Here is a 26,494-nt window from a genome sequence, read left to right as displayed (position 1 = left end):
AACACAGTAACACAGTAACACAGTAACACAGTAACACTGTAACACAGTAACACAGTAACACTGTAACACAGTAACACAGTAACACTGTAACACTGTAACACAGTAACACTGTAACACTGTAACACAGTAACACTGTAACACAGTAACACTGTAACACTGTAACACAGTAACACTGTAACACAGTAACACAGTAACACTGTAACACTGTAACACTGTAACACAGTAACACAGTAACACTGTAACACAGTAACACAGTAACACTGTAAGACTTGACAAGCGGCACAGAGAAACACATTGACTCACTGACTCCCGCAGGTTTGACGCTTCTTCTGTGATTCTGATTCCACCAATTTTATAATAAATACTTTTATGCAAGCAAGAAGGCGTCTGCCAGGTCCTCTTCATCCTCTTCATCCTCTTCATCCTCTTCATCCTCTTCATCCTCTTCACATCACCACCACTTGATGAAAATCAATGACTTAATGGAAACATGCTCTTGATTAAATCGGAATCGTTGAAGCTCATGTAAAACCTTGTTGGAGCAAAGAACTTTTTGAAATTGTTTCAAATGAAAATGTAAAGTTGCTTTAATGTAATAATATCAACTTTGATCTTAAAAATGCTTTTAACACATTTTGATTTATACTCCGAACACATTCCTGTTGATCACGTTATTTAATGTTCAATGAACATTTTTCAGTCTCCACAGACAGCCAAACACTGGAACAAGTTTTATTCCTAGAACATACATCCTGTCTCGGATCCATCTGGTTCTGCTTAACAGAACCAAACTAAATACTCAAATCCTAAAATAAAGCCATGGAAACAGTCAAAGAATTTATGGATTATTTCTTCAAATCAAACAGTGATCAGATGATTAGTGTGAATCTTCTCCGTTCCATCCTGTCAACATGTAAACTCTCTTCATGTGCTGAAGAAGCTCAGAGGTTCTGATTCCTACTGAGCAGAACCACAACTAGAACTTCAGTCTGGACGTCCAGGAGAATCCACCACGACTCCTCCATTGGTTCCCTGAGGACCTTCTGAACCAACGGAGATGACGTCCAAGACGCTGGGTGGAGCCTATCAACCTCCGCCTCCTCGGTGATGCTGGGTGGAGCCTATCAACCTCCGCCTCCTCGGTGATGCTGGGTGGAGCCTATCAACCTCCGCCTCCTCGGTGATGCTGGGTGGAGCCTATCAACCTCCGCCTCCTCGGTGATGCTGGGTGGAGCCTATCAACCTCCGCCTCCTCGGTGATGCTGGGTGGAGCCTATCAACCTCCGCCTCCTCGGTGATGCTGGGTGGAGCCTATCAACCTCCGCCTCCTCGGTGATGCTGGGTGGAGCCTATCAACCTCCTGGTCGGTCCCTCCTTGTTGTTTTCCTGCTGCTCCACTGACAAAAGCTGTAGATGGTCCGGAATAAAACGGAACCACCAGTTATGATTTCCATCACCCCTCCATTGAGGTAACGAACACTGAGGAACGGTTCCAGAAGGCGGAGCTACACTGCAGCCGTCTGCTGATTGGTCAGTGACGATCATCACTCTCCACAAGCAGCAATATTTAAATATCTCCTCTCCATATAAACTCTCTGTTGTTGTTCTCATCCTCCGCCTTGTGCTCCCTGCTGGTTTAGTGAACTGCTTTATTGAAATGTGGCGCTCCACTGCCCCCTGGTGTTCAGACCAGGTGCAGGTGCTCCTCTCAGTAACAGGAGGCGGGGCTTCAGCAGGAGCTCCTCCTCTCAGTACCAGGAGGGGCGGAGCTTCAGCAGGAGCTCCTCTCAGTACCAGGAGGGGCGGAGCTTCAGCAGGAGCTCCTCCTCTCAGTACCAGGAGGGGCGGAGCTTCAGCAGGAGCTCCTCTCAGTACCAGGAGGGGCGGAGCTTCAGCAGGAGCTCCTCCTCTCAGTACCAGGAGGGGCGGAGCTTCAGCAGGAGCTGGATGCTGCTGTTCACAAGGAGAAAGTTTTCACTGTGTCACAGAGAACGAGTCTCACAGCTGCAGCTCCGCCTCCTGATCCGGAGCTCTGCCTCCTAAACCGGAGCTCCACTTCCTGAGCCAGAGCTCCACCTCCTTAGCCTGAGCTCCACCTCCTGAGCCGTAGCTCCACCTCCTGAGCCACAGCTCCGCCTCCTGAGCCACAGCTCCACCTCCTGAGCCACAGCTCCGCCTCCTGAGCCACAGCTCCACCTCCTGATCCGGAGCTCCACCTCCTGATCCGGAGCTCCGCCTCCTGATCCGGAGCTCCACCTCCTGATCCGGAGCTCCACCTCCTGAACCGGAGCTCCACCTCCTGACCCAGAGCTCCACCTCCTGATCCGGAGCTCCACCTCCTGATCCGGAGCTAATCAAAACAAAACCGCTCGACTTGTCAAAAAGTTGCAGTGAATAACTGAGCAGCCGTCTCCTCTGTCATTTCTTAGTGTTTTGAAGCCGATATTCGCTTTCAGAGGAGATAGCATTTGCAAATCTTATTTTGAAAGGCAAACTGCAGACTTCCTGTCGGATTCAGGTCCAGGGTATCGAGACGTGGTTTTTAGGTCTTGACGAGATGAATAATTGAGTTTTGATTTGATCTCTCTACGACATTCCTCCGGGCTGGGGTCGCCATTTTAGTGATTTTAGGTGGCTGTTTTAGTGTTTCTTGGTGGCGCTAGAGAGCTCATTTTGCAACTCTGGGATTAAATTTTTACATTTCCTTATATTTTTCTCCAGTCTTGATGAGCATGCCAAATCTGGTCAACATTTGAGCTCAAAAAGGCGTCATGAGAAGAAAAAACAATCAGAAGCAACATTACATGAGCATTAGCGTCTCCAGGTCTCCAGGTCTCCAGGTCTCCAGGTCTCCAGGTCTCCAGGTCTCCAGGTCTCCAGGTCCAGGACCCTAATAAAGGTGTCAAAAGTCAAATAAAAAATATCTACAAGGCAGTTTGTCGGGTCTATTTTCCTCAGTTCAGCAGGCGGACGACCTGAGGAAGAAGCTCCTCCTCTTCCTCTCTGTGTTTGCCTTCAGACAGCTGAAACGCCGCCCTGCTGGCAGCAGAGAGAACTGTCTCTGGTGTTGCAGGTGTACAAGTTTCTCTATTTTGAAATGTTGTCTGGTTTGCAGTATTTTGCACTTCCAGGCTACCATATAAATACTCTTTTTACAGTGCATGTGTAGCAGTGTAAATATGTTGTAAATTCTTGTTAAAATTGGGACGCAACCACTATTTCAAAATGTGTTTTATTTTGAAAATCCGGGCGGAAGCTGTTGGTCTTAGTGCTGCACACTACGTCCTCCGCCCAGGTGTTTAATGTCTCTGCTGGTTCACTGAACCACGTGTTCGTCACACAAGGGGTTTTATTGTACACCTAAAGTGCCACAACTGCAGTATTTGGTGCCACGCAGTGATTCTGAGAAGAAGTACTGCAGATTGAGTTTCTATCTTGGTTCAACGTGAAAACAGCGCTGTTAGCTTGGCTGGAGCTAGCTGCTAGTGCGGGTGACGTAGACGCGCGGTCTTGTCTCCCTGGGGGATTGTCTGTGGAGAGGAACTCCACACCGACTGTAATCCCGTTATGCTGGACAGATTAAATTAGCTGAAAGCTTCAACTTCCCCGTCTCCTGGAAACCCTTACCAGCAACATGCAGGGCAAAGTGGGAGGGGTCACAGCCAACACTGACACCACACCCCACCGTGGGGAGGACGCCCTCTGGTGGCCGCTCATGGAGGACACGTCCCTGCCGCAGGGAGAAGCCTCAGATACACTTTCTGAAAATGATTTGTAAATCAACGTTTTGCTTTAATTTTTACAAAACAAAAACCCCCAAACCTACTGAAACAATGATAAAGTAAAATGATCAGTGACTGGGTAGAGCGGTTTGATTCTAGGGAAAGAAACAGAAAATAAAGAGAAGAGGAGAGAAGAAGACGCCTCAGAGGGTTTTCAACCACAAGCTTTTCTTCTCCAGCTTCACCTCCGCTTTCTTTTTCTTTCTTTCTTTCTTTCTTTCTTTCTTTCTTTCTTTCTTTCTTTCTTTCTTTTCTTTCTTCTCTTCTCAGTCAGTCGACGAACTTTTTTAATTTATTCTGGTTTTGTTTGACTTTTCTGAGCTGATCTGACAGAACTCTGTACGCTGGGTTCTCCTGTGGAACTAAGAAACATGACAACAGAGTGGAATGTGATTTTTTTATTTCAATTTCAATTTCACCTCTTTTCTTGAACGTTATCTTTCTTTATTCTTGGTTTTGTTTGTGTATTCATGTTGCTGTTCCGTCTGGCAACTGAGAAAAATGGAAAAACCCAGAAACTTGTTAACTATACGAATGTGAAGCCATTTGACCCACACACACACACACACACACACACACACACACACACACACACACACACACACCCACCCACCCACCCACGCACGCACGCACGCACGCACACACACACACACACACACACACACACACACACACACACACACACACACACACACGCTTTATGTTTTTTTTTCGGACAATGAGCGGCAGAATCACTTCCGGTTTCACTTCCGGAAGTGGAAAGAATACCCTTCAAAACAAGCAAAACTCCCACTTTTGCGCCATAAAAACGCAACTAAAGTATTTGATATTCAAAGTACTTAGTATCAGGATATAATTTACACGGAAGTTCCGGATGAGGCGATCGTTTTCCCACCGGAAGTGAGTGTTTTCTGCCACCAGAAGTGACCGCCAGGCTCTTGTTTTGAGAACCGGAAGCGGAAGTGTGCCTGATCCTGAGCTTCAGTTTTGTTTGTGAGGAGAAGAGTGAAGCTGCTGGTTCTGTTTGTTCCTCTTGGACCCCCTCCTCCCGGTGGTCCTGGGACCCCCCCCACTACCACCACCACCACCTGGTGGGGGCATCATGGCGGAGCAGCGACAGGACCACGAGGTGTGTGTGTGTGTGTGTGTGGGGGGGGGGGGGGGGGGTAGATGGACAGTCAATATAAACACTGTAAATAAGACATTCTGAAGCATTAGAATGACGTGTAAACACCAACACTTTGACAGAAACTTTGACGCCGTCTGGAACCAAAACAAACCAGAACGTCTCCCTCTCCTCCTCCTGGGGGGGGGGGGGGGGGAAGGACAAAGGAACATATTTGCTTTATTGTGGAGGGAAACAGGAGACTTCCTCCTGGATTCCCACCTTATTAGAATAAGTCAATTATTTGTAAAATGTCAGTGACCTGGGGTGTATTTTAATGTGTTTTTACACTTAAAGACACAAAGTTATTTTGAGAAACTAAAGGTGGATTCATCCTCCTTAAGAACCAGAAGAGTTCAGCACAACAAAATGAGGTCCTGGTCCTGGTCCTGGTCCTGGTCCGTGTGGCTGCTGCTGCTGTTCAACCGTCTGGACCAGTGTCACACGCGGAGGTGCAGCTGGTTCAGCCTGCTGACCAGCAGCTCCCAGCTTCTAATCCTAGATAGCATGTAGCATGTAGCCTCGCTACTGGGGGGGGGCCCTGCAGCTCGTTAGCATGTAGCATGTAGCCTCGCTACTGGGGGGGCCTGCAGCTCGTTAGCATGTAGCATGTAACCTTGCTACTAGGGGGGCCTGCAGCTCGTTAGCATGTAGCATGTAGCCTCGCTACAGGGAGAGCTTTTCCACCAGAAAGAACCAGGTTCTAGTTCTGGTCCAGGATCAGCCTTAGCACCAGTTCTTTGTCTTTCCACCACCAAAGCCCCGACCAATCAGGGGCCAGAGAGGAGCCAGACTGGGCCCAACGTGTCATCAGCTGGGGGCGGAGTTATCTCCAGAGGTACCTCCAGAGGTACCTGTGGAGGTATCACGGAGCTCCAGAGTGGTTCTAGAGAAAACAATAAAAATAACACGAGGGAACGATATAATAAGTCGTTCCCTGAAGTTAATAATACGAGGGAACGCTCCAATATTATTTTATAACCACAGAACTTCTTTCTAATGAAGCCAGACTTCTGGTTCCTCAGGAACTACTAAACAAACTACAAACTACTGGAAATGAAAGTTGGAGTTTTTAGAGCTAAAATGAGTCTTTTAATGGCTTCATGTGAAAGAGAACTTTAATCAGAGTGGTTACCTAGGTTACCATGGAAACGGCTGTAGAGCAGTTCTATCATTCTACACCTCCATTCCTCCATGTTGAAGCTTTTGATTCAGACACGTCCAGAAAGAAAGTGAAAGGAGCAGAAAGTCACTATGGAATGTTGGAATGGTGGAAAATAAGAGCCAAGATCATTTACACCTTATTATTGTCCCTCTATGTCCACTCTGGGGCTCTGGACTAAAGCAGGACGGACGTGAACAAACACCAATAGAGACAAGAAGAGACGTCATGTCTTCTGGCTCTTTGGTGCATCAGAGGTTCAGGTCAGACTAGATGGAGCGACCCGGACTAAACCACTGGTCCAGTCCGTCTCCTGGTTCCTGGGTGAGCACAGGGACCCGGACTAAACCACTGGTCCAGTCCGTCTCCTGGTTCCTGGGTGAGCACAGGGACCCGGACTAAACCACTGGTCCAGTCCGTCTCCTGGTTCCTGGGTGAGCACAGGGACCAGGACTAACCCACTGGTCCAGTCCGTCTCCTGGTTCCTGGGTGAGCACAGGGACCCGGACTAAACCACTGGTCCAGTCCGTCTCCTGGTTCCTAGGTGAGCACAGGGACCCGGACTAACCCACTGGTCCAGTCCGTCTCCTGGTTCCTGGATGAGGCTGTCAGCACTACATTGGTGAAATCAGTGACGTATCACGTTCTGGAGTGACGCAGTGACGTAGCTCTACTGGCTCCGCTAAGGGTGGAGAAAGAACCGGTTCTTTGGTGGTGCTCATTTAAGAACCGGCTCTGGCACCGGCCCTGAACTAGAACCTGGTTCTTTTGGTGGAAAAGCCCTATGTGTGAGCCCTGCAGCTCATTAGCATGTAGCATGTTGCATGGTCGGAGTTACGTGATGCCCCTGAACGCATCACTCAGGACTGGCACCGCCACCTTGGTCCGGTTTTAACTGCAGGACGGTTCAAACCAACAGGGCGGCTCCACTTTGATTACTGAAACATTTAGAGGAGAAATAATCTGCAGTGGAAAAGCTGAAACGCTGCTTCACAGATGTGTGGCTGCTGTGGGGGGCGTGGCCTGTTATGAGGGGCGTGGCCTGTTATGAGGGGGCGTGGTCTGTTATGGGGGCGTGGTCTGTTATGAGGGGGCGTGGCCTGTTATGAGGGGCGCTGCCTGTTATGAGGGGCGTGGCCTGTTATGAGGGGGCGTGGCCTGTTATGAGGGGCGCTGCATGTTATGATGGGGCGTGGCCTGTTATGAGGGGCGTGGCCTGTTATGAGGGGGCGTGGCCTGCGAGTTTGACAGCTTCTCCTGGAAGTAGGAAGTCTCCTGCAGAACAAGCGGCAGAACTGTTCTGGTGGTTCTGGCAGCTGCAGGGTTCTGGACTCTTCATTAGAACTGTTCTAGCCTGTTCTTGATGTCCGATGCAAACCGTCACAGAAAAGCGTCTTATTATATATGATGAGAAATAGAAATATATATATTAGTACTGTCAAAATTAATTAATTAATTAATTAATTAATTTTTTAAATACTTTATTTATCCCCAAGGGGCAATTGGGCAACTACAACTGAGCAGAACAACGACAGACAATAGAATAAAATCGAATAAAAATAAATGAATAAATAAATATAGTAAAAAAAGAGTAATAATTATAGACTATATGGTATATACATAATATCAAGGAAAGTGACTGAAGTGGGTGAAATGGGGTGTGGACAGTGTAAGATGAGTATAAATAGTATAAATAGTATAAATAGTATAAATAGTGGAGGAAAAGGGAATGTGATGTTATGTTAGCAGCTGGAGTTGAAGAGCAGAATGGCTTTGGGGACAAAGGTAGCTGTCCTCCTCTCAGTCCTGCAGGCAATGCAGCGGAGGCGCCACCCGGAGGGAAGCCATTGAACTGCGGGGTGGATCATTAAGGATTTTGGTTGCCTGTCTCAGGGCCTGTTGGCTGAAGGTGTGTGCAAGAGTTCTGACAGGCAAACCAATGATTTCTGAGCAAACCGATGCAGTGCGCTGCAGTCTGTTCCTGTTTTGAAGGCTGAGGGAGTGGAACCAGCAGGTCATGGAGAAGGTCATGATGCTTTCAATGAAGGCATCATGATGGCTGTGAGTTTCCTGAGGAGGTCCATTCGTTGATGACACCTCCTGAGAATCTCTTCTGTGTTGGCAGAGAATCTCAGCAGGTTGTCCATGATGGTGCCCAGATATTTACTCCTCCACCACCTCCACTGGCTTCCCATGTTAAAATAACGTGTTCATTTAATTAATTGATTTGTAACATTTAACTCGTTAAACAAGTTTAACATAATTAACACAGTTAGTTTTTTCCCTCCTTCCCAGAGCAGCAGCGCCGTGGCGGCAGAGCAGCACAGTACCCAGTGGAGTATTATAGAGCGATAATATCGCAATATGATAAAACCGGATTTTCTAATTGCAAGGCTGTGATCTGGTCCTGTGATCTGGTCCTGTGATCTGGTCCTGTGATCTGGTCCTGTGATCTGGTCCTGTGATCTGGTCACGTGATCTGGTCCTGTGCGTATCATCTGCCCTCCTTGCTTGAACCGGCTCCTGGTTTTTAGGGACGGAGCCGATCCGATCCAGTATCAGTATCGGGTTCTGATACCAACATAACTCACTGATCAGAGGTCCTGATCCATGATCCTGGTCTGATCCATGATCCTGGTCTGCTCTATGATCCTGGTCTGATCCATGATCCTGGTCTGCTTCATGATCCTGGTCTGCTCTATGATCCTGGTCTGATCCATGATCCTGGTCTGCTTCATGATCCTGGTCTGCTTCATGATCCTGGTCTGATCCATGATCCTGGTCTGCTTCATGGTGCTGAAATGATCCCCAGTGTTTCCCTGCTGCTGCTCTGCTCGCTGGCTGCAAACTGTGGACTGGATTTCCTGAAGGGAGGCGGGTCTCAATGAGACCAGGAGGAATGAGGCAGGAAATCCATTCCACAGTTTGCAGCCAGCGAGACGGCTAGGGAAGTAGCACTGTGCTATCCAACTTTTCATGGCAACATGTTGCTGATTGGAGGGATTTTACACTCAGAACACCACAAAGCAACCCAGCAACGTGGATGTTAGCAAAGCAACACAGCAACATGCAATGTTTGCAAAGCAACACAGCAATGGGCAATGTTTGCAAAGCAACACAGCAATGGGCAATGTTTGCAAAGCAACGCAGCAATGGACAATGTTTGCAAAGCAACACAGCAATCGACAATGTTTGCAGAGCAACGTAGCAACGTGCAATGTTTGCAAAGCAACACAGCAAAGTGGATGTTCGCAAAGCAACACAGCAACGTGGATGTTAGTAAAGCAACACAGCAACGTGCAATGTTGGCAAAGCAACACAGCAACATAGATGTTAGCTAAGCAACGCAGCAACGTGGATGTTAGCAGAGCAACGCAGCAACGTGGATGTTAGCTAAGCAACACAGCAACGTGGATGTTAGCAAAGCAGCAACGTGGATGTTAGCTAAGCAACACAGCAACGTGGATGTTAGCTAAGCAACACAGCAACGTGGATGTTAGCAGAGCAACGCAGCAACGTGGATGTTAGCAAAGCAACACAGCAACATGCAATGTTTTCAAAGCAACACAGCAACGATAGATGTTAGCTAAGCAACGCAGCAACGTGGATGTTAGCACAGCAACGCAGCAACGTGGATGTTAGCAAAGCAACACAGCAACGTGGATGTTAGCAGAGCAACGCAGCAACGTAGATGTTAGCACAGCAACGCAGCAACGTGGATGTTAGCACAGCAACGTGGATGTTAGCAAAGCAACGCAGCAACGTGGATGTTAGCACAGCAACGTGAATGTTAGCAAAGCAACGCAGCAACGTGGATGTTAGCAAAGCAACACAGCAACGTGGATGTTAGCAAAGCAACGCAGCAACGTGAATGTTAGCAAAGCAACGCAGCAACGTGGATGTTAGCAAAGCAACACAGCAATGTGGATGTTAGCAAAGCAACGCAGCAACGTGGATGTTAGCAAAGCAACGCAGCAACGTGGATGTTAGCAAAGCAACACAGCAACGTGGATGTTAGCAAAGCAACGCAGCAACGTGGATGTTAGCAAAGCAACGTGGATGTTAGCAAAGCAACACAGCAACGTGGATGTTAGCAGAGCAACGCAGCAACGTAGATGTTAGCACAGCAACGCAGCAACGTGGATGTTAGCACAGCAACGTGGATGTTAGCAAAGCAACGCAGCAACGTGGATGTTAGCACAGCAACGTGAATGTTAGCAAAGCAACGCAGCAACGTGGATGTTAGCAAAGCAACACAGCAACGTGGATGTTAGCAAAGCAACGCAGCAATGTGGATGTTAGCAAAGCAACACAGCAACGTGGATGTTAGCAAAGCAACACAGCAACGTGGATGTTAGCAAAGCAACACAGCAACGTGAATGTTAGCAAAGCAACACAGCAACGTGGATGTTAGCAAAGCAACACAGCAACGTGGATGTTAGCAAAGCAACGCAGCAATGTGGATGTTAGCAAAGCAACACAGCAACGTGGATGTTAGCAAAGCAACACAGCAACGTGGATGTTAGCAAAGCAACACAGCAACGTGGATGTTAGCAGAGCCGTAGTCCAGCAGGGCGGCGCTCTGCAGCCAGACCTCAGTGTTTTCAGCCTCCAGCTCTGGGAGGAGAACAGCTCTGACATCAGAACAATGAGCAGCAGCTCCTCCAGGCTGTCAGCAGGCGATTCACACCTCCGTGAAGCTGCGTCCTACTCCACCCTAAACTCCCTGGAAATAGTCCCAATGGTTGGAGCTGCGTTAGAGCTGGAAACATTGGGTTGCTGCTGCCTTGCTCAAGAGTTTCCCCAGGGATTAATAAAGTGATAGAAGTAGTTTATTATGAGATGATGACGTCATGCAGACCCCCACATTGTCCACATGGAACTAAAATACTTTGTACTGCTTCCTTTACTGTCCTGATACTAAGCTCAAGTTGTCTTTAGAGAGAGTACATGTATACATCAGTACATTTCATACTTTACTGTAGAGAGGAGTTTATTACAGCCTCATGTAATAATCATACAATAATGATCATAATAATATTAAAGCAAACAGCTCTGGTATCGGAATAGTATCGGCAGATATACACATTTAAGTATCGGTGAAACTGATGAAGATCCCCCTCCCCTGGTCCCGTGGTCCCCTGGTCCAGGATCCACCTCCCCTGGTCCCGTGGTCTCCTGGTCCAGGATCCACCTCCCCTGGTCCCCTGGTCTCCTGGTCCAGGATCCACCTCCCCATGTCCCCTGGTCTCCTGGTCCAGGATCCACCTCCCCTGGTCCCCTGGTCCAGGATCCACCTCCCCTGGTCCCCTGGTCTCTTGGTCCAGGATCCACCTCCCCTGGTCCCCTGGTCTCCTGGTCCAGGATCCACCTCCCTTGGTCCCCTGGTCCCGTGGTCTAGGATCCACCTCCCTTGATCCCCTGGTCCCGTGGTCTCTTGGTCCAGGATCCACCTCCCCTGGTCCCGTGGTCTCCTGGTCCAGGACCCACCTCCCCTGGTCCCCTGGTCCCGTGGTCTCCTTGCCCAGGACCCACCTCCCCTGGTTTTGGAGCAGCTGCTTCAGTTTTATAGTTTTTTTTGGGAGGGTATTTATTGTTTAGTTTTTATTTTGGGGGGGGGGGGGGGGTTGTTCTGTTCTTATTCTTGGACTAACTTGTCCCGAGCTGTGACTTGATCATACCCCCCTCCCCCCCAGATGGAGGAGGCCGACCACATCTACCTGCTGATGAAGGAGGACTACCGGATCTCCAGGAACGTTCGTCTTGCCTGGTTCCTCAGTCGACTCAACCAGGTCGTCTGTCCCGCCTCCAAACCACAACTGGTGAGTCTCAACCGCCGTACACATAGAATACATCTACTGATATATGTCTATACATCTACTGATCTGTCTATACATCTACTGATATATGTCTATTCATCTACTGATATATGTCTATTCATCTACTGATATATGTCTATACATCTACTGATATATGTCTATTCATCTACTGATATATGTCTATACATCTACTGATGTATGTCTATACATCTACTGATGTATGTCTATTCATCTACTGATGTATGTCTATTCATCTACTGATGTATGTCCATACATCTACTGATGTATGTCTATTCATCTACTGATATATGTCTATACATCTACTGATGTATGTCTATTCATCTACTGATGTATGTCTATTCATCTACTGATGTATGTCTATACATCTACTGATATATGTCTATACATCTACTGATATATGTCTATACATCTACTGATATATGTCTATTCATCTACTGATATATGTCTATACATCTACTGATGTATGTCCATACATCTACTGATGTAGGTCTATTCATCTACTGATGTATGTCTATACATCTACTGATGTATGTCCATACATCTACTGATGTAGGTCTATTCATCTACTGATATATGTTATACGTCTACTGATATATGTCTATTCATCTACTGATATATGTCTATACGTCTACTATTCTCGCGAGAGGATGGCGCCTGTGTCCAGCTGGACATCCACTTCCTTCCCGGAGGCGTTACTCCGATCAGAACCATATGATACTGTAGACCAGAGGTGTCCAAGCTCGGTCCTGAAGGCCGGCGTCCTGCAGGGTTTAGTCTGTCCTGTGTCCTGCTGTCTCTCTGCTCTCCTTGTTTGGTGATTTGTCTCGTATTATTCTTAGTTGTGTCCAACCTTTGGACAAATAGAGCGTCTCAGCAGTCCTTCATGTGATCATCAAGGCAAGCATGGAGGACTGTTGTGGTACCTGGGACAGGTACGCACACTTTGTCCCTCCACTGGAGTGCCACACTGAAACTGGATCTGGTTCCACATCAGAGGAACCTGAAAGCTGAAAGCTCCGCCTCCGTTCTACTTTTAGAAAAGCTAGGAACCTCCAGTAAGCCAGCACTGTGAGAACCAAGAGTTCTTCTGGGGAGATCTGGGACCAGCAGGTCTTTAAGATCTGATGGAACCTGGTTGTTCAGAGCGTTCTAAGTTAGAAGGAGGATTTTAAATTCTCTTCTAGATCGAACAGGGAGCCAATGAAGCGAGGTTAGTATTGGAGGGAGCTGATCTCTGGTGCTGGTTCTGGTCACGACTCTGGCTGCAGCATTTAGAACCAGTTATTGTTCCACCCTGATAATAGGGAGTTACAATAGTTACTCTGGAAGTAACTAATGATGGATTACTTTTTCAGCATCTCTCTGAGTCAGCATGTTTCTAATGTTGGAAATATTACGGCGGTGAAAAAAGGCAGTCCTGCAGATTGTTTAATGGTTCCCAGGTTCCTCACAGTGGTACTGGAGGACAGAGTAATACCATCTAGTAGTACTAGATCTTTACATCATTTCTCTCTCACAGGTTTTGGACCAAATATAATCATTTCAGTTTTATCAGAGTTCAGAAGCAGAAAATTACATCTCATCCAACCTTTATGTCTTCAAGACGGTTCTAGTTTAGAACGTTGGTTATTATCCTCTGGTTCCATAGATCAATAGATTTGTGTGTCATCAGCATAACAACAGAAGTTAATGGAGAGTTTTTAATAATATTCTATACGGGAAACATGTATAAAGTAAAAAGTATAGGACCTAAGACAGAACCCTGTGGAACTCCATGTTTAACGTCAGTCTGGACTGAAGAGTTCTCCTGAACATGAACGAAGTGGAACCTGACTAATAAATATGATCGGAACCAATTTAGTGCTCGATGATGTGTTCTAGTCTCTGTAGTAGAATGTTCTGATCAATAGTACCAATGTTCTGATCAATGGTACCAATGTTCTGATCAATGGTACCAATGTTCTGATGGATAGTACCAATGTTCTGATCAATAGTACCAATGTTCTGATCAATAGTACCAATGTTCTGATGGATAGTACCAATGTTCTGATCAATAGTACCAATGTTCTGATGGATAGTACCAATGTTCTGATCAATAGTACCAATGTTCTGATGGATAGTACCAATGTTCTGATCAATAGTACCAATGTTCTGATGGATAGTACCAATGTAGCACTGAGATCTAGCAGGACCAGAACAGAGACCAGTTCTTTATCTGAGGCCAAGAGAAGATGATCAATAACTGTGATCAGAGAGTCTCTGAGCTCTGATGAATCTAAAACTGGAAAGACTCAGATAAGTTACTTTTACTTAAATGATCACATGACTGACTTGGAATCACTTTTTCTAGGATTTTAGAAATAAAGGAAGGTTGGATATTGACAGTGACTGAAACTACTTCCTGTAGGATTTTAGAAATAAAGGAAGGTTGATATTGACAGTGACTGAAACTACTTCCTGTAGGATTTTAGAAATAAAGGAAGGTTGATATTGGCCTGTGACTTGCTACTAGGACTTTTCCATCAACAAGAACCAGGTTCTAGTTCAGGTCCAGTTCTTAAATGAGCACCGCCAAAGGACCGGTTCTTTTTCCACCGTTAGCGGAGCCACTGAGAGCTACATCACTGAGAGCTACATCACTGAGAGCTACGTCACTGAGAGCTACGTCACTGAGAGCTACGTCACTGAGAGCTACATCACTGAGAGCTACGTCACTGAGAGCTACATCACTGAGAGCTACATCACTGAGAGCTACATCACTGAGAGCTACGTCACTGAGAGCTACGTCACTGAGAGCTACGTCACTGAGTCACTCCAAAACGTGACACGTCACTGATTTCACCAATTTAGCGCTGACAGCCTCGTCCAGGAACCAGGAGACGGACTGTGACAGGTTTGGTCCTGGTCCTTCATTTCCAGTAGTTTGTAGTTTGTTTCGTAGTTCCTGAGGAACCAGAAGTCTGGCTTCATTAGAAAGAAGTTCTGTGGAGCGTCTCCTAGCGGAGCGCCCCCTGCTGCCCCCTGCTGCCCCCTGCTGCCCCCTGCTGCCCCCTGCTGCCCCCTGCAGACCTCAGCCCGCGCTCAGACCGTGTCTCTGCCCCCCTGTAGGTCGAGAACCTCAGAGATAGCTCCGCCCCCAGCTGATGACATGTCAGAACCTGCTCTGGTCCAGTAAGGAACCTCGGTCCCCGGAGGTTCCAGATACATGGGAAATGTTGGACTGAGTATGGGAACGCTCTGAATCCAAAGTATACAAATACCCTGGTAGCAAAACGTAGTATTTTAGGTATCTACCCAGATAACTTCTATGGTAATACCAGGGATAAGACTTTGATCAACCTTGGCGTCCTGCAGGCCAGGAGGACGGAGCTCTGTCTCACATTAGAGACATTATGTCCTCTCACAGAGACTGGAATAGTCATGGCTCAGAGAGGACATAATGTCTCACATTAGAGACATTATGTCCTCTCACAGAGACTGGAATAGTCATGGCTCAGAGAGGACATAATGTCTCACATTAGAGACATTAACTTATGGAATTAGAGGTAAAGCAAAAGAATTTTAAAACGTGTGGACATCTTTTATTGACTTTCTAAAACATTGAACGTTTTCAGGCTATTAAGTGTGACAATTGATTTTATTTAGTTTTTTATTTAGTTTTTGTCTCTGTCTTTTTGTCTCTTTGTCTTTTTGTCTTGTTTCTATTCATTCTTGGCTTCCGTTGTTATTGTGTAATATGTTTTGTTTGTGGAAAATGAATAAAACACATAAAGACGTCTGTCCCTGCCTCTGAACTAGTTCCTGCTTCTTTCTGGAGGACAAGCCTCCTGAGACATCTGTCTCCGGGCTGCTCGTCCTCTCTGCATCAGGGAAAGTAGGAAGTCATTAGTTTAGAGGATTTCTGTCCAGAGGAAGACTCTATATTTAGAGAGCCGTCGCTTTTTTATAAAATAAATGATTCTAGAATGAAATATTTAACAAAGTACACGACTCGCTGTGAGACAGAAGACAAGGTAGGAAACCATGTCTTTAACAACAAGCGCTTTACTGTGGCGGGGTTGGAGTCGGAAGAATCTTATTGGATGTTTTATTTCCCCAAACCAGAAATGAGAATGGAGGCAGAGTGGAACGGTTCCCAGACTGCTCTATATATTCTGCTCTGTCCCAAATTGAAAACAATCCTGGAAGGAGGGGAGAAGGACTAATGGAGTAATACCAGAAGTATCACACTGGACGTCTCTTCCTCATCAAGGTACTGAGGAAATATTCAGAAAGTAAAGGAGACTCATACCTTCTAAGGATCATTATGGTCGTGAGGAAAAAGGCCCAAACCAAAAGCTGCTGCAGAAGAAGAACCCGCCCCCAACCAGGACCCCCCCAACCAGGAACCCGCCCCCAACCAGTACCCCGCCCCCAACCAGGAACCCGCCCCCAACCAGTACCCCGCCCCCAACCAGGAACCCGCCCCCAACCAGTACCCCGCCCCCAACCAGTACCCCGCCCCCAACCAGGAACCCGCCCCCAACCAGTACCCCGCCCCCAACCAGGAACCCGCCCCCAACCAGGACCCCCCCAACCAGGAACCCGCCCCCAACCAGTACCCCGCCCCCAACCAGGAACCCGCCCCCAACCAGGACCCCCCCAACCAGGAACCCGCCCCCAACCAGGACCCCCCCAACCAGGAACCCGCCCCCAACCAGGACCCCGCCCCCCACCAGGAACCCGCCCCCAACCCGGAACCCGCCCCCCACCAGGAACCCGCCCACCAAGAACCCGCCCACCAGGAACCCGCCCACCAGGAACCCGCCCCCAACCAGGAACCCGCCCCCAACCAGGAACCCGCCTACCAGGAGACCCGCTCACCAGGAACCCGCTTCAAAACCTCGTCCACCTGATTCACAGGTTGGACACTGGAGGACATTAAAAACTCTCCAGGACTGGAACTATTAGACTGAATATTCTGGCCCTGCTCCTGTCTGATAGAACCGGTATTTTGTTTTAGAATTATAGATATCGTCACCTTCACATTGTTTCTGCTTCATCCATGATGTTCGAAAAGCAAAAAAAGAAAAGTTAAATATTGGGAATATTAAAGATAAATATTGTGGCAAAACAAATGAACAATAAACACGAAACCCCCTTAAGAACCAGCAACCCCACAATCACCAAACAACAATCACCAAACAACAAAACAAACCATAAAATCAGTCGCTATAAATGTCGCGGAAATGGACTCTCACAACGCTTTTCGTGTGAGAACGTTGCCATGGAAACGGGTTGTCAGTTATGGATCATATCATCCATCTCCTAGCTGAGCTCTGAAACCACGTTACCATGGAAACGGGTCACGAGTTGATGATGTCATCATCTGTGTTCTAGCTGAGCTCGGAGAACGAGCTGGACCTGCTGAGCGTCCTCCCTAAAGGATGGCGGTCGGACTTCGTCTCGCCAGCGCCGCCCTGCAGACTGGTGGCGTCTACGCGGGCCACCTTTCTGGCGCGGCGGTACCGCTTCGTCATCGAGCTGGACCTGAGCCCGTCCACTGGCATCGTGGTGAGTCGACGCTGCAGTAGCGGGTCTAGACGGTTCCGTCTGTCACCTGTTATTAGCTCATGCTACGCTAACGCCCTGCAGGACGACGGCACCGGGGAGATGATCTTCGATGAGGTGTTCCACGCTCTGTCACGCTGCCTCGCCGGGCTCGCCCAGCCGTTCACGGTCCCCGGAACCGAGCAGCTGTTCAAGCCCAAGATCTTCATCACCATCCTGGCGTACTCCTCCATCATCGGCCTTGCCACGCACCAGGTGTGGTTCTGCTTTTTTTGCTGAGTCAGGTCCTGGTGTGTTCTTTTGCTGAGTCAGGTCCTGGTGTGTTCTTTTGCTGAGTCAGGTCCTGGTGTGTTCTTTTGCTGAGTCAGGTCCTGGTGTGTTCTTTTGCTGAGTCAGGTCCTGGTGTGTTCTTTTGCTGAGTCAGGTCCGAGTGTGTTTCTTTGCTGTGTCAGGCCCTGGATGTGGATTTTTTTTGCTGAGTCACATCCTGGTTGTGTTTTTTCTGCTGAGTCTAGCCCTGGATATGTGTTTTTGCTGAGTCAGGTCCTGGTCCAAGGCTGCCAGCTGGACCGGATTGACTTGGACGACTTCCTGCTCCACATCTACCAGCAGCTCAAGGCGCTGGAGAGCAACATCGCCGATGTCCTGCACCAGCAGCACGAGCAGCAGGCTATCAGCGCATGCAATCCGGACCAACCACCGCACAGAAAGCCCGGCGTCTCCATGGTAACCGCCGACATGGGGCTGGTCAGCATGGTCCGCCAGGGGATCCTCGCCCTCCAGCTGCTGCCGCCAAACTCCAGTGCAGGTACACACGCTAGGGACTACATGATAGCGTAACTCGTGGCTACATCTTTAGAGTTAGCACATAGCTTCATGTTTAATGCTAGCACGTAACTACAGGTTTACCATTAGCTAGTAGCTACATGTTAGCTGGTTGGCTACGTGATTATTGTTAGCACGTGGCTACGTAAGCCTGTGTTTTTCTTCCAGGCCTCATCATCATCACAGACGGCGTGACGAGCGTCCCGGACATTGCTGTGTGCGAGACGCTGCTCAACCAGCTCCGCAGCGGAACCGTCGCCTGCTCCTTCGTCCAGGTGGGCGGAGCTTACTCATATGACTGCAGCTTTGGCTACGTGTCGAACGTGGAGCTGATGAAGTTCGTATCCTTGGCGACGTTCGGCTCGTACCTGCCGAGCTGCCCGGACGTCGCCGTTGCCGCCGGCGGAGAGATGAACGCGTATCACAAGGCGTTCCTCACGTACTCCTTCCTCAAGACGCCCGAGTCCCTGAACACCGGTGAGGCTAGCTACACCTATGATGTGGTGTGACGCCATAACGCCATGGAGACATGACGACACAATGACATCACAACATGACGTCACGACGACACGTAAAGCTGTTTGGGCTTTACGGTGAGCTTGCTAACCTCGCCGTGTTTGTCGGTTAGTTCCTCAGCACAAGCTGTTCAACGAGCACCTGGTGTCGGCGAGCGGCAACCCCGCCCTGGTGGTGAGGAGGAAGAAGCACACGGAGAAGGAAGTGCACGCCCACCTGGTCAGCGTGGTGTCGGTGCGCCTGCGCGAGGGCTACACCATCCGCGAGATCGGATTCACTAAAGGTGGGACTACTACGTCATCCATGGCTAACATCGCCAACGTTACAGGTCTAATGGAAAGTACCTCGTTTCCACGCCTTGGCCGCCATCTTGTCTCCCTCCAGGCGGGTCCCAACTGGAGGTGAAGCTGGTGTTGCTATGGAAACACAACATGCACATTGAGTACGTGGCGGCGGCACCGTGGCCGCTGGACATAGCGGCACGCTGCACGCGGGTGGAGGTGACGATGGAGGGAAGTTATGACATCCTGCACGACATCAGCTGTACACAGAGGAAACCCATCACCAGTCCGTACCGCACCGCCGTCATCCGCCGCTTCTGGAACACGCTGCAGAGGTAACCCCCCCCCCCACACACACACACACACACACACACACACACACACACACACACCACAAAACACTCGCCACCACTACACCCCCTCCACACTATTATATCAAAGTATTCTAACATGCCCCCCCCCCCCCCCCCCCCCCCCACACAGCATCAACCAGACGGACCAGATGCTGGTCCACCTTCAGTCCTTCAACTCGGCCCCGGAGAACTACCAGATCCCCGAGAGCACCAAGAACGGAGTCCCCCTCTTCTACATCCCCCCCGGCTCCAGCACGCCGGTCAGTACCGTCATCAGCTTCACACCAGCCTCACATCAGCTTCACATCAGCTTCACACCAGCTTCACACCAGCTTCACATCAGCTTCACACCAGCTTCACACCAGCTTCACATCAGCTTCACACCAGCCTCACACCAGCTTCACACCAGCTTCACACCAGCCTCACACCAGCTTCACACCAGCCTCACACCAGCTTCACACCAGCTTCACACCAGCCTCACACCAGCTTCACACCAGCTTCACACCAGCTTCACATCAGCTTCACACCAGCCTCACACCAGCTTCACACCAGCCTCACACCAGCCTCACACCAGCTTCACACCAGCCTCACACCAGCCTCACACCAGCTTCACACCAGCTTCACACCAGCTTCACACCAGCCTCACACCAGCTTCACACCAGCCTCACACCAGCTTCACACCAGCTTCACACCAGCTTCACACCAGCTTCACACCAGCCTCACACCAGCCTCACACCAGCCTCACATCAGCTTCACACCAGCCTCACACCAGCTTCACGCCAGCCTCACACCAGCCTCACACCAGCCTCACACCAGCCTCACATCAGCTTCACACCAGCCTCACACCAGCTTCACGCCAGCCTCACACCAGCCTCACATCAGCCTCACACCAGCCTCACACAAGCTTCACCTTTCAGCTGAAACTTTCACATCATTTTTGGACTTTCCTTGAAGAAGTTTAGTGTCTTTCCGTTTCCATTCAGGAAAACTTTTGTGTTTTTTCCACAACGTTTCGTTTCCAACGTTTTCATTCATGGAAAGTTTTTGTGTTTTTACGTTTTCAAGTTTTTCTTAACAAAAAGTTTTGCGTTTCCAAAACGATTCAAGTGAAAATGCTTCATTTTTTTCGATTTGGATTTTTGCATTTTTGTTAGAGTATCTAGAGTATCTAGAGTATCTAGAACATTTCAACTGAAAACGGATTGCTTTCCGTTTCCGTTCATGAAAAGTTTGTGTTTGTGCATTTTTGTTAACGAAGATATGTTTTTGCGTTTTGTTGACCAAAAGTGTGACTCTGGCGCCCCCCCCAGGTCTTATCATTACAGCACAGCGGCACCAAAGACTCGTCGCAGTCGCAGTTCGCCGCCTACTGGAAGCCGATTCTCTCCATGGACGCCACCTTCTGGCAAAGATGGCTGCACATGCACCGGATCGCCATTATCCTCGAACACGACATGTAAGAAAACGTTGTACAGTCACTAAAACTTGACGTGATCAGCGGATCGCCACGTTAAAACCACGTGGAAGAAAATCGTGCAAAACCCAAATCTTTAACGTAGCGTTTAGGCTTCGTTTCCACGACAACGATTCAAGTGAAAACACATCGTTTTTGTTGAACAAAAGTTTTTGTGTTTTCTTTGGCGAAGTTTTGCGTTTTTGCGTTTTCAATAACAAACTGTTTCTGTTCATGAACAATTTTGCGTTTTTGAGTTTTACGTTAATTAAGTTTCACGTTTTTGTGTTTTCGTTCAAGAAAAGTTCACAACAACACAAGTGTGAACGTGAAAACACGTCGTTTTGTGTTTTCATTAACAAAACGTTGTGCGAAAACCTTTCGAAGCGTTTTCAACCAATAACTTTTGGTAAAATCGGATCGCGATCATCCTGGAACGTGACATGGAAGAACTTCGTACAATACCGAAAAAAACTCAGCACTTTATCGAGCGTTTTAGGTCCGTTTCCACGACAACGTTTCAAGTGAAAATGCTTCGTTTTTATCGTGTTCTTCAACAAAAAGTTTTGCGTTTCCATGACAACGTTTAAGCGAAAACTTTACCGAGCATTTTAAGGGTCATTTACATGTCTCTCCGACGTTTCTCCGATGTCTCTCCGACGTTTCCACGACGTTTCTCCGATGTCTCTCCGACGTTTCTCCGATGTCTCTCCGACGTTTCCACGACGTTTCTCCGATGTCTCTCCGATGTCTCTCCGATGTTTCTCCGATGTCTCTCCGACGTTTCTCCGATGTCTCTCCGACGTTTCTCCGATGTCTCTCCGACGTTTCTCCGATGTCTCTCCGACGTTTCTCCGATGTCTCTCCGACGTTTCCACGATGTTTCTCCGACGTTTCCACGACGTTTCTCCGATGTTTCTACGACATTTCCACGATGTCTCCACGACGTTTCTACAATGTTTCTCCAATGTTTCCACGATGTTTCCACAACGTTTCCACGATATTTCTCCGATGTCTCTCCGACGTTTCCACGATGTCTCTCCGACGTTTCCACGATGTCTCTCCAACGTTTCCACCATGTTTCCACAACGTGTCCACGATATCTCTGACGTTTCCATGACGTTTCCACGATGTCTCTCCGACGTTTCCACGATGTTTCTACAATGTTTCTCCAACGTGTCCACGATGTCTCTCCGACGTTTCCACGATGTTTCCACGATGTTTCCACGATGTTTCCACGATGTTTCCACGATGTTTCCACGACGTCTCTCCCATATTTTCAGGCCTGTTCCGAAGCACCTGCACACAGCGGGGAACAACGGGCGTTACAGCACCATCCAGTGTCGGATCTCGCACTCTGCACTCACGTCGCTGCTCCGGGACTGCAGCAGCTTCGTGCTGGTGGAGGGATACTCGTACGTCAAGCTCATCTCCAGGTGAAGTTCCCCGACACGAGTAGCTATTGGTTTCCCGATGTTTCGTGGGAGCTGACGGTTTGTTTGTTTGTTTGTTTCGTTGGCAGTTCGTCGGACCAGGCGCCGAGCTCCTTCTACCTCGTCCGCCTCATTTCCAAGACGCCCTGCATGGTGCTGCGCCTCGGCTTCCCCATCGGGACGCCGGCACACGTCCGAAACAAGGTACAAAAGAACCCCACTTCCTGTTGGGAGCCCCTTGGCATGATGCTTCCACTGCCATGCATGATGGGATTTGTTCTACGTAAATGAACTCGGATCTGACTCCAGAAACGTGCTGGAAAACTCCCCAAACTGGGCGTGTTCAGCCCGGTGTCGGTACCAGAGCTGTCAGGGGCGGGGCTTGTGCCTGTCAATGACGTCACACACAAAATGATCTACGGCAACTCCATATGGACAAACTTCATTATGGGATGGATCGATAGACATTCAGTTTATTGTTTCACCTGCTGCAGACATGAGGGACACTCTGAATGTCTCTGTCTCCCATCACACGTCTTTACAGTGTTAGATGGGTGGAAAAAGGACATTTCATAGAATCAGACGAAGCTCCACCAGACACCTTCAGCCTCTACACCCTCCTGAAGTTAAACCAGACACCTTCAGCCTCTACACCCTCCTGAAGTTAAACCAGACACCTTCAGTCTCTACACCCTCCTGAAGCTCCACCAGACACCTTCAGTCTCTACACCCTCCTGAAGCTCCACCAGACACCTTCAGTCTCTACACCCTCCTGAAGTTAAACCAGACACCTTCAGTCTCTACACCCTCCTGAAGCTCCACCAGACACCTTCAGCTTCTACACCCTCCTGAAGCTCCACCAGACACCTTCAGCTTCTACACCCTCCTGAAGCTCCACCAGACACCTTCAGCTTCTACACCCTCCTGAAGCTCCACCAGACACCTTCAGTCTCTACACCCTCCTGAAGCTCCACCAGACACCTTCAGCTTCTACACCCTCCTGAAGCTCCACCAAACACCTTCAGCCTCTACACCCTCCTGAAGCTCCACCAGACACCTTCAGCTTCTACACCCTCCTGAAGTTAAACCAGACACCTTCAGCCTCTACACCCTCCTGAAGTTAAACCAGACAGATCACTGCTGCTTCAGGACATTCAGAGACATGAAACCCGTCGTAGCGTCCTCTCCACCTCACACAGCCTTGTTAGCTTTTCATGGAGCTACGATGCTAACTGTTAAAGCTAGCGTTAGCTTCAGACTGAGACGGGAGGAACCTGCAGCCAATCAGAATGAGAAACGTCATCCGCAGGCGTGTGTTCATGCCCCGGACAGTTCTGGTACCGACACCGGCAACAACTTAAGAAAACATAAAATTAACTCCCAGAGTGGCAAACTGTGCTCTCTAGCGTCACCTAGAAACAGTAAATCGGCCATAACAGCCCAAAGGAATGTCGTACGGAGATCAAATTAAACTTCTCTTGTTCATTGCACCAAGACCTAAAAATCACGCCTTGACACCCCTGACCTAAATCCAACAGGAAGTCCACAATCCGCATTTCAAAATAAAATTTCTGTCCCCAATGGGAACAAAATCCAGTGTTTGCGTCGAACAGAGCCCCCTAGTGTCTAAAACATAAAGCTGACTGCTTTGAAACAAACGTAGACTGAAAGTTTATACATTTTCCACTCAAGTTGATTAAAGTCGTCCCCCAGCTGTGGGATCTGTCACGAGTCGTTTCCAAAAAGAGTTCCGTTAAATCTCTGGGTCACTCCAGACCGCTTTAATGAGGGACAATGTTTCCAGCAACCGGCTTTAAGATGTGGCGGATGAATACTGGTACTTTCTAAATGTAGTAATAAAGGCAGTATTTCCTCTGGGGTTCCTGTCAGCAGCGGGGGAAGGTGGTATAACTGGAAATCCAGAGAAATGTGAAGCAGAAGCTCCTCTGAGTCCTCTAGAACCACGCGGTTCAGTGGTTTGGCTTCTGGTCCAACGGACCTCATGGTTGATTGGAGTAAACTTCACAGCAGCGCCGCCCTGCTGGAGGTTGTCCCTCATTAAGGTGTGTTAACAGTTAAAACCTCCTGGTCCAAGGTTCTACTGAACACATACTCTAAAGGCTTTCAACACACTGCAGAATGTTCCGTCCTGGTGCTGCTGGGTCTCAGCGTTCCGTCCTGGTGCTGCTGGGTCTCAGCGTTCCGTCCTGGTGCTGCTGGGTCTCAGCGTTCCGCCCTGGTGTTGCTGGATCTCAGCGTTCCGTCCTGGTGCTGCTGGGTCTCAGCGTTCCGTCCTGGTGCTGCTGGGTCTCAGCGTTCCGCCCTGGTGCTGCTGGGTCTCAGCGTTCCGCCCTGGTGCTACTGGGTCTCAGCGTTCCGTCCTGGTGTTGCTGGGTCTCAGCGTTCCGTCCTGGTGCTGCTGGGTCTCAGCGTTCCGTCCTGGTGCTGCTGGGTCTCAGCGGTCCGTTCCGTTGATCCTGTACATTAAATAGACTTCAGACCCTGGTAGTACCTCAGATCCTCCGTTTCATGTAAGTATGGATACTTGCTCCTCCAGAACCCAGAGAATCAAGTGTGGCGTTCCCTGAAGCTGACAGGAGGGAAGGACCACCAGGAGCACCCTGGAGAAGATCCAGAGCAGAAGCTGTTCAGGAGGACTAATACTGGACCTGATGTCTTCACCTCTGATCACCAAACAGTTCAGGAGGTTCTTCCCGTCCTCCTGAGGTACCAGCCACTGGAGGGGTTGAGGAGCAACAAGAGGTTCAATAGGTCAAACTGAACTTTAGGGTTTTTCTCACTCTCTCAGAGGAATATGCTGAGCGGGCGTCTTTTATCGTTTCATTCAAGTCAGTGATGGAACCTCTGGTCTTCTAGTTTAGTGTCTCTCCTTTAAGATGGAACCTCTGGTCTTCTAGTTTAGTGTCTCTCCTTTAAGATGGAACCTCTGGTCTTCTAGTTTAGTGTCTCTCCTTTAAGATGGAACCTCTGGTCTTCTAGTTTAGTGTCTCTCCTTTAAGATGGAACCTCTGGTCTTCTAGTTTAGTGTCTCTCCTTTAAGATGGAACCTCTTGTCTTCTAGTTTAGTGTCTCTCCTCAGCGCTCCACCTCCCCACAGCTTCTCCTGAAGATGGACCAGACTTCCTTTGTCCACGAGCTGATCAAGACATGCAGACAAACACTAACTGATGATGCGTCTCTTTATTCCCACATTGTCCGGAGGAGGTGCCAGCGTGGAGGACAGCTTCAATAGGACACAGCAGTGGTCACGTCTTCAAATCCTCAACACATAGCTGGTCAACGTCCAGTCCAAGAGAAAGACTAGTCTAAAGTCTGGCCTTCTGTATGAGTGGGACCATAAGAATTACCAGTTCAGCTGCCAGGGGACAAGATGGGACATCAGTGTGGAGACTAAAACCTCTCCAGTTCAATGATGGACGACAGACACTCACTGACTTCATTGAGAAATAAAGGAGCGACACCAGGAGGACGATAGATTGAGAGACAGTGGAAGGAGTGTCCATCGGTCTGAGGTAGAAAGAGTCCTGGAAAACCAGCGCCAGACGCCTCCAGGTCACATGTCCCCCGGTGTCCCCAACACGGAGCAGTCCGGGGACACAACTCTTTAAGGTGAACGTTCTCGTTCTCCCACTGCCATGTCTCCGTGAGGAACATGAAATCCAGTTTGTCCTTGGTGAAGATGTCCCACAGGGTAATGGAGCACACGTTTAGCAGGCCGGTTCTGGTGCGACGCAGGTGAAGCAGGTGGCGCCACCGGTCCGGTACCTTCCTCTGTGGCTGGATGTGACGCTCCACCTGACAGGTACCCGGCAGCAGGACACGCTGGCAGGATGTAGGATTTCCAGCAAGTCGGGTTGGAAAGACCCGGTGTGAGATCGTCCTCAAGGACCGCGTCCCCATCAGACTGTCCAACAGGAACCGACCTCAGACACCTGCAGCGCTCCCAGGAGCTCCGGACCCGCTAGGCCCGGTTGAGAATCCTCGGGATCTGCACTTCCTCAGCCAGGTCTGGACACCGACCCCGGATCCCCTCCGTCACCTCCTCCTGCTCCACCCATGGCGTGTGGCACTCCAGTGGAGGGACAAAGTGTGCGTACCTGTCCCAGGTACCAC

The 26,494-nt window shown here is 49.0% G+C and overlaps 1 protein-coding gene across 1 annotated transcript in view; it reads left to right on the top strand.

Moving 5' to 3' along the window:
* The first annotated feature begins 4,777 nt into the window (after positions 1-4,777).
* The window catches only part of szt2 (SZT2 subunit of KICSTOR complex), a 53,966-nt gene continuing 32,249 nt past the window's right edge, over positions 4,778-26,494 (top strand). The window contains exons 1-12 of the mRNA XM_080472998.1: positions 4,778-4,911; positions 11,806-11,931; positions 17,329-17,502; positions 17,584-17,754; positions 18,043-18,307; positions 18,493-18,801; positions 18,953-19,123; positions 19,225-19,456; positions 19,605-19,734; positions 20,785-20,930; positions 22,211-22,363; positions 22,450-22,564. Coding sequence (XP_080329124.1) covers positions 4,885-4,911; positions 11,806-11,931; positions 17,329-17,502; positions 17,584-17,754; positions 18,043-18,307; positions 18,493-18,801; positions 18,953-19,123; positions 19,225-19,456; positions 19,605-19,734; positions 20,785-20,930; positions 22,211-22,363; positions 22,450-22,564 — 2,019 coding nt within the window. The 5' untranslated portion in view covers positions 4,778-4,884. The remainder of the gene's footprint in view (positions 4,912-11,805; positions 11,932-17,328; positions 17,503-17,583; positions 17,755-18,042; positions 18,308-18,492; positions 18,802-18,952; positions 19,124-19,224; positions 19,457-19,604; positions 19,735-20,784; positions 20,931-22,210; positions 22,364-22,449; positions 22,565-26,494) is intronic.

The sequence above is a fragment of the Lipophrys pholis genome (genome assembly GCF_963383615.2).
Source record: "Lipophrys pholis genome assembly, chromosome: 10".
NCBI lineage: Eukaryota > Metazoa > Chordata > Actinopteri > Blenniiformes > Blenniidae > Lipophrys > Lipophrys pholis.
This window is presented reverse-complemented; position numbering and strand designations above follow the sequence as displayed.